General features: G+C 34.5%; 1 protein-coding gene across 1 annotated transcript in view; it reads right to left on the reverse strand.

The window, feature by feature from the left end:
• Window positions 1-1,019, reverse strand: part of LOC149210510 (uncharacterized) — a 58,324-nt gene extending 57,305 nt beyond the window's left edge. The window contains exon 1 of the mRNA XM_089394435.1: window positions 108-1,019. Coding sequence (XP_089250561.1) covers window positions 108-893 — 786 coding nt within the window. The 5' untranslated portion in view covers window positions 894-1,019. The remainder of the gene's footprint in view (window positions 1-107) is intronic.
• Window positions 1,020-13,763: the final 12,744 nt, after the last annotated feature.

The following is a 13,763-nucleotide window of genomic DNA, read 5'->3' on the forward strand; positions in this document are numbered from 1 at the left end:
TCTTTATTTTTTTCATTAATATATACACAAAGATTTACCTTAATGAAAATATTTTCAGTTTCATCTGTTTCAAATAGAAAACAAAGAGAATCAAGATAGAGATGAACCTCGATGAAATCGAAAAGCTGCGATATGTAGTTGATAAGGCCACTGAAATCGACATCAACATTTTTTTTATCAAGTTCCATAGCGGCTTCCATTATAGTCTCAGCATGATCCGATTCCTTTGGAAGTCTGGAGGAGGAGGGGGTCGAAGAGGATGCTGGCTGGGTAGGTGGAGAAGCAGTGGTTTGAGAAGCCGTGGCGATCAAGGCAGAGGAGGAGGGGGTCGAAGAGGATGCTGGCTGGGTAGGTGGAGAAGCAGTGGTTTGGGAAGCCGTGGGGATCAAGGAGGAGGAGGTCGAAGAGGATGCTGGCTGGGTAGGTGGAGAAGCAGTGGTTTGAGAAGCCGCGGGGATCAAGGAGGAGGCGGTCGAAGAGGATGCTGGCTGGGTAGGTGGAGAAGCAGTGGTTTGAGAAGTCGTGGGGATCAAGGAGGGGGTCGAAGAGGATGCTGGCCAGGTAGGTGGAGAAGCAGTGGTTTGAGAAGTCGTAGGGATCAAGGCAGATGGTGTTACAATACCTCGAGAGGAGGAGGGCACCGCATCTGATGGAGCAATAGGTTGAGAGGCATTCTGCATTACTGTAGAAGCATTGACTTGAGAGGGAGCCGCCGCTGATGGAGGAGCACAGGAAGAAAATTGATGAGAAGGAGCAGAGGAAAGAGTTGCTGCAGGAGAAGGGTTGGTAATCACAGTGAGAGGAGGTGGGGCAATTTCAGATGAATCAGGTTGTGCAGAAAAGCATGGAAAGCATGAGAGTAAACCGCAGCGGCAACATTTCTTTGCAGACATGTTTGATAAAGATGCAACGATGCGCAGCTCTGAAAAAATAAGGGATGAGAAATGACTCCAGTCACTGGCTCCAATTCGTCCCACAGCAAGTCAAGAATGTAAGATTTTGAACCTAAGAGTATTATATATAGCTGCAAGGGGCACCAGCTCAGATCACCTTCACTACACGCATAAGGATTTGATAGAGCTAATATAATTCGTATATTTCAGGGGCAAGTTAATTATTGGTTTATACGATATTACATTATTCTTATTTGATGTTAATTATTGGTTTATAAGATATTACATTATTCTTATTTGATGTTAAAATGGAAAAATAATAAAATAATTATTATTAGTAATAATTATATATTTCAAGGTTCTAATACAGTTCAGAGGTAAATTGATTATTTACCCATTGTCTTTTCCTTCTATTCATTCAATATTATATTATTAAATAAATAATAAAAGAACCATTATTGATTTAATATATTTGTTTAATTAACTAACTCACTAGACTGCACGCAGATTTTGGCAAGTGAAAGATTCCATGGGTCATATCAACCAGAAGTTGTCATCCACTAAGTTTGTCGAGTAAACGCATATCGCGTTATGAGCTGTAGATAAGGTTGTTCAGACCAAAAATTAGATTTATGTCATATCAGTGACTCGTATTCCATTACGTTTGCCTAATAATAAAATACATCACATTACCAACTACACCTAAGTTGATTATTTACCCATTGTCTTTTCCTTCTATTCATTCAATATTATATTATTAAATAATAAAAAACCATTTTTGATTTAATATATATGTTTAATTAACTAACTCACTAGACTGCATTCAGATTTTCGCAAGTGAAAGATTCCATGTGTCATATCAGTGACCTGTATTCCATTACGTTTGCCTAATAATAAAATACATCACATTACCAACTACACTTCTTGGTAAGGAAGTATATTATTTAATTTAGGTGGTCGTAAATGTAAGGCTTTTACGTTTCATTTAGGTTAGGCTTTACGAAAAATAGGCTATGTTTATAGTGGTCCACTATGCTTGCATGTTCAAATCAGATGTATGATGAGAAATAATACATAATCTTTATATACTCATTTAAAATACAGACACACTCCCCTATATTACATCAATTCTTGATGTATTAGCTTAATTTACATATTAGTTCAAACTCATATTAAATATAATCAAAATTTTTAATTAAAAAATAAAATAAAATTTAATATTAAAATTGATGTAACTTCATTTAATTTAATTTAAAATTTTAATTAAATATAACCAAAATTTTTAATTAAAAAATAAAATAAAATTTAATATTAAAATGATCTAACTTCATTTAATTTAATTTAAATTTTTAATTAAATAATTATTTTAATAATTTTTAAATATAAATAATATTATGACTCAAATTTTTTAATTAAAAAATAAAATAAAATTTAATATTAAAATTGATCTAACTTCATTTAATTTAATATAAATTTTTAATTAAATATTTATTTTAATAATTTCTAAATATAAATAATATTATGAGGCTTAAAAAATATAAAATATAACTTCCTTTGGTTATATAATATCAATATAATTTACATGTTAGTTAAAATATGATATTAATACTAATTAAATTATAATTTTATTTAAACAATTTTTTTTAGGTTACATCATTTTAACTACACTAAGAGCTTCTTTATGTTATGTCATCTACTTAAAATTGTTAATATTATCGAACTAAAATTACAACTACAAATTGTTAAGTTAATCAAACTAAAATTATAATTTCTCAAAGTTTTTCAATATTATATTATTAATGAGATTCTTTAAATTATATCACCATTTTCTTTCATAAAGCTATTAAAATCTTACTCTACATTAAATACTAAACTCAAAAGTTAAAAAAATTTAATTCCACATCGAATACAATATATTAAACTCATTTGTCTTCCTTTATGTACAAATATATCTTGCAACATGACTCCACTAGGGGAGAGACTTCTATTTTTCTACATGGACCAATATTTGTTATATACTGGTCCCACACAACCATTAAAACATGACAAAAATTCATTCATCATTAAAACATAAATAGATAATATTAAGTTATATAAGTTATTCAACTAGGTCCAAAATGGGCCCATATATTGATTGGGCTTACAATTGACCAACGCTAGCCTTTACTATCACAATTTGACAAGACATCGTGTCTCGAGTGTCTCCAGATCTGATTTGGAAAATAAGACAAAATTAACAAGAAAAACTTCAATCTCATACTATCCAACATGACACATATCGCATCAGACCAACCCCAATATATACAAACTGGAGCATCTATGACCAAAGTTCATTTCTACCTACACAAGAATAGAGAATGTATGTGTCAGCCATAATTGCATATATGTTCATCAATGCAACGTGCTCAAAGCAATAAATGACACCAACACACAAGATTCATGAATTAAACACAAGAAAGCACAAGGATCAACCATAAGAGTTTCTCAACCATTGGATGACATCCAAATCAATCCACAACACACATTTGAATTTGGAAAAAATAAATCCATGTCAATCCTCCCTTCCAATCAAATTCAAGAAAAAAAATCTATAAAACCGCCTCACAATTGTTTCGTAAACTTTCATTTTACTCATCTATAGTTGATTCACTCTATCGAATACTATGAAAATTGTAATCAGGTTTAAATAATTCAAGTATTTTATTTCTGTTTTTTTTAATATTCCATTAATTTACAGTATAAACTTCATTTTTTTTATTTCTTTCTGTTATTTTTAATCTTCCAAACCTTCAATTAATTTACCATATGAAAAAATTGTGTGTGCAATTTAGCTTATGTGTGTGAAATTGTAGACAAAAAACCATAGCATCTGAGTCAATAGAGAACAAATTAATCATGCCCAACATGCAATTTAGCTTATGTGTGTGAAATTTGGCTTATGTGTGTGAAATTGCATAGAAAAAATCATAGCTTATGAGTCAACAAAGACAAAAAATTAATCATGCCAAATAAACACAACATAGACAAAAATACTAGAGCATTTGAGTTAAAACACATAGGCTTGATCATTCCTTAATCACCACAATTTGGTAGATTGTATGCAATAACTGTCATGCCTCTAAGAAAAAATGAATAAGTTAGTTTCAAAATCACTTGGAAGTTTATGGTCTATTTTAAAAGGAAACTGTAGTATGTTAGTTTTCAGCTAGTTGAGACACAAATGTAAAATGAACACAAGGTAGTTACAATGGAGGACATCAAGACTAGGACATCCTTGCCATGCCTAGAGGAGACAAATCTATAATCTTGTGCATGTTAGCATAATTAAACGATGTTAAGTAGGAAGGGGAACAAGAGATTTCAATGAAAATCTAGGTCATCCAAGTGATAGTTTAAGAAATGATTTGAGTAGGATGATGAGATCATGTGCCATTATGGGAAATTTAGGATTCATTCTCTTTAAAACCTACACTATCATTAAAGATGTAGGTTCGTTCTCTTTATGCAAAAAATGTGGGTTGAACATAAGCACTTCATCCTCTGTCAAATTATACCCTTCCCTACTAGTGCCACAACACATCACTAGACAAATGTCATGAGAATATTTGTCAATTTCCACTATAGATTCTATATGGCAAGAAAAGACGAGGTGGCTAGCATCGAGTAGGTTTTCAAGTGAAAAACACAGTAACTCTCCAAGGAATATCTAAAGGTAAAGTTCAATGAATGGGCCCTGCACGCTAGTTTAATGAATTGGCCAAATACACCAAGAGTTTTAAACTTATTGAGTTATATCGGTTGAACAAAACCTTTGTTGCTCAAGTGGTGGAGAAACAAGGTAGTCAACATCAATTCATAATGTAAAAGCAGAATGTGATGGACTAGAAATTTGATGCGTTATGCAAAGAAGTTTTTAATATCGATATCACAATCAATAGTTATTCAAAACCTAAAACAACACAATGGAAGAAATATACCAAGTCTCAACTTCTATAAGTACTCCCTCACATCCCACTCGATGATGATAATGATACTTAAATTGAAAAACATTATTGGCAGACACCATGGAAATGGCCAAGTTAAATCTCCATGTTTAACTTTTAAGAAAGGAAATAACAACCTCCTCACACATGTTATCTATTCCCTTTTTTCTTATCAATAGGACAATGAAGTATAATATAGGCCTATAGATACTAAAAAAAACCTACCAAGATTCTTGTGAAGCACAAATTTAAACAAATCCTTATCTCCAATTTTATAATGCCTTGTGTAAACCAACCTAATAAAAGAATAAAATAAAATAATGATACCAATTATAATTATTTTATTCGTTTTTAATTTTAATTTTAATTAATTAATTAATTAATTTGTTTTTATCTTTATTATTTATCTATTTGATTTTTTTTTTTTTTTTCTAACTAAATATCCCTTTAATATACTTTCATAACCTTAATATATTTATAATATAAGGGATGGTCGGTTAGATAACTACATTCCTTTTAGTTTTAATTATTAAATAAAAATAACAATTATAATTATTTTATATATTCTCATTTATATATATATATATATATATATATATATATATATATATATATATATATATATATATATATAATTTTACACCTAATATAACTAAATTTGACCGTGGTCCTATATCAAATTTTTGGCCCAGCTAACCGTTGGTGGCTCTGCTCTAACTATTTAACATGCTAAGCTGGATCTGTTTTTTCAACTTGTCCTGACCATGAACCACTCTGGTTGGTTCGAAACGCGTCGACAAATGGTTTCTCATGTGATTTTCGCCGAAAAATGTATCATAAACTTGTTATGGATCACAGAAGCCTCAACTCTACAATAAAATAAAATGTCAGTAGAATATGATAATGCATAATAGTTACAAGTGTGCGGTCTCTCTTTTGCTGCAGAGATTTTTCAAGTAGTTTTGACAAACATTAGGCTTTTGTGTGTGAAATTCAGCTTCTATGTGTGAAATTGCAGAGAAAAAACCATAGCATTTGAGTCAATAGAGACAAAAAAAATAAAATCATGCGAAACAAAGATAACAAAGACAAAAATACCAAAGCATCTGAGTCAAAACACATAGGCCTTATCATTCCTTAATCACAACAATTGAGTCAAAACACATAGCCCTGATCATTCCTTAATCACAACAATTTGGCAACTTGTATGCAATAATTGTCATGCCTCTAAGAATGACATAATTGGAAGCAATTGTAGCTGACAATGTAGAGAATTGGAGTGTTTTAAGATACAGTCAAACACTGCAACTTTTAGTAACCTTTTTTACTTACCTTAACAACAAATGAATTTAAAACTTATTTCAATTAACCAACACCTATTCCTAGCATTTGTAAGGAGACAAATTTCAAAATCCTTCCCTTTTTTTTCTTTTTTTTGTGAGGTTGATCGGGATGTTATGGATTTGATGCCCTGCTCAGGATACATGATTATGTTCAAGCTAAATTTAGTCCTGATATTTCTATCAAACACATAGTCATGATATTTCTATCAAACACATAGTCATGATATTTCTATCAAACACATAGGCATGATATTTCTATCAAATTAAGTCATGATATCTGTGGATGGAGATTCAAGTCAATGCAAACACATAAATTTCTTATTCAAATATATGCAGGTTGAAAGTATTGATTAACTTGTTCATATTTAAATTTTAGGAAATAAATAAGATTGAGTTTCTATTATGTAGGTTGCAATTATTGATTACCCTTTTCATATTTAAATTTCTTATTCAAATAAGGCTGAGTTTCTATTGATGAAAAAATTTCCACTAAAAAAATAAATTCTAACAATATGCATGTTGTTGCATCCATGCCATGAGTTTCAATTTCATATTGTATAAGGAACATCAGGAGGCAAGGGACCAAGGGTGCCCAATTTTGATGCACTTCATCGGAAGAGAAAATAGTCGATGATGTCAATGTTGCCAATGCTCCATGCAATGATGTTGAGAATGCCCATGTGGTGGAAGATCCTACTGTGTAGCCATATACCACAGATCCACCCTCAACCATAATAGAAGGTGCAAGATCAACTAAGAAGATCAGTTCCATAAGAGGGTGGACAAAGGGAGACAAGCTAGGTGAAATTGATGATATAGAGTTCAAGGGATATTGAGTATGTGCATCTGCAAAAAAACATGGAATTGCAGCCTCAAGCATACATTATTGGATTAATGTGCTCACTAATACAAATCGTAGAGGGCCTGTTACTGTTATGATTGAAGAGGAAGAGGCCAAGGTGGTTGTGTGGTGTAAGGAGATGGACCAAATGGGACATGGGTTAGAGTTGATACAACTCAAATCTATAATAGCTCAAATATGTCAAGAGAGGCCAAACCCTTTCAAAGATGGGTTTCCTAGAAAATCTTGGAGGAGTGGGTTTAAAAAAAGGCATCCATACCTTGTCTTACGAACAACCAAGGTTCTTGATAGAGACATGGATTTAAATTTATACCTTGCAATTGTGTCTAAGTTCTACAACACCCTTTCTCGTGCATATGAGAAACACTCTTATGCCCCAGACCATATATGGAACTGTGACGAAATAGGCTTACAGGCTGGAAGGAATTGTGGAATGCGGGTAATTTCCAAGAGATGGCGCATAAATGTGCCAAAAATTATTCCTAGGAGTAGGGAGTTTATCTCTATACCTTGTTGCGTCAATTCGAATGGTTCTTCAATCCCAGGATTTTATTTATTCAAAGGAAAAAAAAAACACTTAAAAACTATATACATAGTTGTCAACTAGGTGCGTGCATGGTTGCACATCCCCATGCATGGATGACAAATGAACTCTTCCTGAATTGGCTTTTTCACTTTGCTGCATATATGACAATTGGTGACTTGCCTGAAAAGAGACACCTACTAATTTTAGATGGCCATGGAATCCACATGGTTGTGCCGAAAATCGAGGAGGCCAACCATTTGGGCATTGACCTATTAACACTGCCAGCTCATACCACTCCCAGATTGAAACCCCTTGATGTCAACGTGTTTGGGCCTTTCAAGAACTATTTCAGGGCATAGAGAGCTTCATGGATGGCAAAGAATCCAGGGGTCGAGGTAAAAATATTTGAGTTAGCTGAGCTTGCAAGTAAAACATTTAAAAGGGCTCTAACTCCTTATAATATCAAGGTTGGATTTAAGAGGATTTGAATTCGGCCACTACATGTTGATTCTCTTATTAATGATACTAGTTGCAACCATGCATTTGTTGTGGAAGGTCAAGAAGAAGAGGAATTACATGACCGGGTTGATGCTCAAGAAGATGTGGATTGGCAAGAAGATGCTATTGTTGAAGGTATGATATCGCTTTCTTAAGGGAACTTCTATGATGATGAACATGTATGTGAGACACAATTCAGTAATGAAACAATTTTCAATAACATGGAGGCTACCACACCCACTGAAACACCTACTAATTATGCATGTGATATTCCAAATGAGGCAGTTGGTCATGAAAATGACAATGCAAATGTGTTTTAAAATGAGAATGTAATAAGAATAAAAAATGACCAATTGAGCATGCTAACCCAAGTAACCCGACCATCATGGTTAGCAAAGGCCATGATGAATAACAACAAACATAATGTGCCATCCACTAATGATGAAAGCATGGAAATGCATTGTCAACCAACAGAGTTGAGAACTAAACTTGTTCATTATTTTGTGGACAATAGATCACTGGAAGAAGAGTCTATTCAGAATGAAGTACCAAATGAGGACAACAATGGGTTTCAATCAGGTTCCCCTGAGGTTGAAAGGCAAGTGTCAAGCCATCAGGAGAATGTGAAAATGAACCAAACAATACTTGGTAGGTTCCTAAAGCTACCAGTAGAGAGAGTGAAGGACTCATCAACGCATTCAACAACAAACTATCTTTGGTTAGAGAGGAGTTCACAATTACTCAACTATGAAGAATATATGAACCTAATGTTCAAGTCTGAGCATAGAAAAATTGAAATTCAAGAATCTAAACAGAGAAAGGAGTTGGCCAAGGAAAAGAGAGATTCAAGGATTGTAGCAGCAGTAACTCAGGCAAAGGAAAGGCTTGAAAGACAAAAAACAAGGGAAGAGAAGGAACATAAAAAATAGTTGGCAAGGCAAGAGAGGGAGGCAAGAAAGGCTCAACAAGTGCTGGAAAAAGAAGGGGTGACAGATAGGGAAGAGTATGGTGCAAGTCAGTTGGAGGCAAACATGATGATGTCCAACACTTTGGACCACATTGCAGATCATACACCATCATACCAAAACCTAATTAACATCCAAGTCCTCCATATCAGTTAGGGGTTATGCCCACCCCCTATACACCTACCAGTGCAGGGGTAAATCCTATGTATTATAGGCCACCTCCAGTTAGTGTTTGGGTTAGTAGCACAAGTGGACAATACGACTATTCAATCCCTCCATGGTTACAAGGAGTAAACTATACTCCAACATATGGTAGAAAGGTGGCTCAGGTGGGCACTTCAACAAGTTTGGGCAATTCAGAAAATGGAGGCCATCAAGCATAGGGGTGGCATGAATTTTTTTGTTTGTAACCAAATTTCAATGTGGATGAAGTTACCATCCATTTTTGGTCTGCTGCAATGTAAGTTCCAACAAGTATTTGGATAACTATGAAATTCATTGAAATCCAAAATAAGCAGAAATCAAAACTATGTTCAAGAGATTAGAAATCACCATATCAGTTTTTTGGTATCTTTGAGAATGTCTTAAGAGTGAATAAAGTGCACAAAGTCATTCTTCTTATGAATTAAGACTAATTAGAAGAAGCATATGAGTCCTAAGATACCATGACCTTTGTGCCAATATATAATATCAAACATTAAATGTGATATGATATCAAATTTCTGAAACATCAACTTAACATGAAAATGTAGAAAAAAATGTAAATATTCAAAATGGTTTAACAAAAGGGCCAAAATACAATCTTTTCTACTAACATTGAGATTTCCTAATGTACCCAAATCAATTCACATAGCTCTTTTATCGATCAAATTCTAATCTCCATGATCCCAAAGGAAACATGGAAAATAAGCATTCAAGCATAAAACACCGATCTTATATGAAGCATAACCATTCACGAAAACCAAAAACATGCAAAAGCTAAAAAAATTGTTCAAGAGATTCAGATAACCATATGTTGCAGCGTTCAGTATAGTTATGAATGTCTTACAAGTGGACAAAGGTACATGAAATCATTCCTCTAGTCATAGTCTCCAAAATAACTTCCATATAAAAGTAAGACTAATCGAAGGTAACACATAATGCCCAAAATACTGTGATCCTTATGTCAATGTATCATATCATAGATAAATGTGATGTTAAACAAACTTCTGAAATATCCAACTTAACATGAATATAATGAATAAACTGTAAAAATTCAATGTGATTTAACAAAGGACTTCATATCCAATACTTTCTTAGAACTTGAGATGGCTTTAAGTACTCCAAATCAATTCCAAGACCTATTTTGTCACTTGAATTCTAATCTCAACGATCCTAGGGGAAATATCTGACTCAACATGAATATATTGAATAAACTGTAAAAATTCAATGTGTTTTAACAAAGGACATCATATCCAATCCTTTCTCAGAACTTGAGATGGCTTTAAGTACTCCAAGAAAATGCTGATATCTCATTTGTCACTATAATTATAATCTTAATGATCCTAGGTGTTATCAGGAAATCTAGTGTCCACTCAGAGCTGCTAGTCCCACTAAGACGGGTAGCTATCTTAGAAACAAACAAACCAAAACCACTTTCGTTTTCCTTTATGAGAAGTAGATGAGAGGGGAGTGGAGAATACCAACCTCAGTCTTGCACTTGGTCCTTCGCTTGTTTCCTCTCCCTTCTGACAGATATTTGCCGCTCCTTCCTTGCTTACCCAGCTTCAAAGAGCACCTATAAAGTCAAAGCAGCATAACACTATCGAAGAACAAAGATCTATAGTCATAAACAATATAGGACTAGATATATATTGACCACACAAATGCATATATCATCAAACATACAAGAATGTGGAGGAAAACTTGAATAGTTTTATTGATAGAAAGAGTAGAAGAGAGGATTACAACCCATTGATCTGACCCAGTGTCATCCTCCCAGCATGAAAGCCCTTCTTCACCTCATGAAAAGCTTAGATCACCCAACACTATGATATTCCGCCAAGAAACCAACAACACTTCCTTACAAAATACAAGATTCCAGCCCCTAGATCTCTGGGATGAGGGATCCATATATAGATATTTGCAGGGGTGTGAGTCAGCTTCTGGGATTTTGATTAGTGTCCTCTCTTTGATAGTTCTTGGTTCCACTTGGAGATTCATGATCTCTTACTCATCCCTGGGTGAATTCAGAGAGGCAAGTGTCATAGGAGAAGTTTCTAGAAGATTCCATGATCATCCACCTTGCAAACTGTCTCTGCCATTTGTCTACTCTCGCCCATCGCACCCTATAGAAGGGATTTCCAGTATGCATCACACTTTTTGCACTGAGCAGGTGAGATGCATCACACCCTTAGCACTGAGCAGTTTGTATGGTCTAGTTTTGACCAGTTCTGAGCAGTTTTTCATGGAGAACTTCTGGGAGATGATGTAATCAGCTTACCTTGTTCCTTTAGGGCATGAAACAACACTTTTAGGGACTTAGAAGCTGTTAGTATATGGACATATATGATTGGGGTTGTAGTGCCCAAATATGTCTATAACACTAGGGGCCAATGAAATGATCTTAGGGGCAATATCTAACTCAACATGAATATATTGAATAAACTGTAAAAATTCAATGTGGTTTAACAAAGGACTTCATATCCAATTCTTTCTGAGAACTTGAGATAGCTTTAAATACTCCAAGTCAATTCCGACATCTCTTTTGTCACTCGAATTTTAATATCAATGATCCTAGGGGCAATATAGTGATAACAAACGTTATCCACCACTCAGAAACGTTATGATTGGAATTATCCACCACACAGAAATACCATGGTTGATGGAGTTGTATAAACTAGAATGTGTTACAACCCCATTTGGAGAAGCCACAGTTTCTACAACTCCACCATGAGACAACGAAATTGAACTCTAGAAGCTACAATAACCCCAAAAGAAACTACAATTATGAGAGCTGTAGTTGTAGAATACAATGTTGCAAATCAAGTATCCACATAATGCCCTCATGTTTTGACTGAATAAGAAATACTCAAGGTCTAAAGAGAGATGAAGGTAGCCATTATAGCAATGTGAATTCATGCTGAAATGACTGGTAAACTTTTAAACTAAACAAGGTGATTTTTTATACTGATCATATATTATTATAAAGATAATGTCATACATTGTCAAGGCATGGTGAATTTGTGACTACATTAATAGCTTTGAATGAATTTGTATAAATTTAGTAGTTTTGAATGATACGACAACGTTGAAGGAGGAAGGCTAGATTGGATTAATTAACGTGCAATGTAATTTGAAGGTCATATTTCGTATATTTGAAAAGTGTGATATATAAGGAGAGTCGATATGCATTAAGGGAGTAGCAACAATGAAGTTGGATTGCCCATGTTAGAAACCCCAAACTTGTTTCTTAACCCGAACCACAAAAGCCATGAATTGAAGCCACAAATACTCCGTACATTCACAGAAGGAAAACAAGCCACTGAAAAACCCAACTAGTGCAAAAACCCCATTTTCTTTTTCAACCTAAGCCAAATAAGCCACCAATTAAGCCACAAATACTCCATACATTCACAGAAGGCAAACAAGCCACCGAAAAACCCAACCATTGTATAAACCCCCCAAAAAAAATTAACCTGAGCCATAGAAGCCACAGATACTCTATACATTCGTAGAAGGAAAACAAGCCACCGAAAAACCCAACCAGTGCAAAAGCCCCAATTTGTTTTCCAACCTAAACCATAGAAGCCACGAATTGAAGCCACATATACTCCATACATTCACAGAAGGAAAACAAGCCACCAAAAACTCAACTAGTGCAAAAACCCTAATTGTTGTTTCAACCTAAGCCATAAAAGACATGAATTGAAGCCACATATACTCCATACATTCACAGAAGGCAAACAAGCAACCAAAAAACCCAACCAGTGCATAAACCCCATATTTTTCAACCTAAGCCACAGGAGCCACGAATTGAAGCCAAAAATGCTCAGTACATTCATAGAAGGCAAGCAAGCCACCGAAAAACCCAACCATTGCAAAAAACCTAATTGTTTTTCAACCTAAGCCACAAAAGTCACCAATTAAGCCACACAAGCCACAAACTGAAGCTACATATACTCCAAACAATCACAGAAGGGAAACAAGCCATTGAAAAACCCAATCAATGAAAAAACCCCAATTTTCTTTTAACCCAAGCCACAAAAGCCACCAATTAAGTCATAGAAACCACAAATAGAAGCCACACATACTCTGTACATTCACAAAAGGCAACACAAGCCACCAAAAAATCTAACCAATGCATAAACCCCAATTTGGTTTTCAAACTAAGCCACATAAATTCCAAATTAAGCCACAAATACTCCATAGAAGGCACAAAAAGCTAAATATTAACACAAAGAAGATGAATGGTGTGAATACCGAGAAATGAGATGTGTTGACAAACACGGTTGTAGGTATGGCTGGTAGGATGAAGAATCCTACCACACGTCAAGCTCCAAACGTTTGCTGCAGCGAGCCAACTATGTTGTCCAGTGTCGAGTCAAATAGGGTCGAGTGAACAAGAGACCGTGAACAAATGTCCGTTTGAAACCCAACCACATTTTGCGATGTACAACCTGCAACAACGCAATGCCACCCAAGGGTCAAAACC

Source organism: Pinus tabuliformis, chromosome 1_2 (assembly GCF_031772625.1).
Source record: "Pinus tabuliformis cultivar Carrire ecotype Pingquan chromosome 1_2, CPIR1, whole genome shotgun sequence".
In the NCBI taxonomy this organism is placed as follows: domain Eukaryota; kingdom Viridiplantae; phylum Streptophyta; class Pinopsida; order Pinales; family Pinaceae; genus Pinus; species Pinus tabuliformis.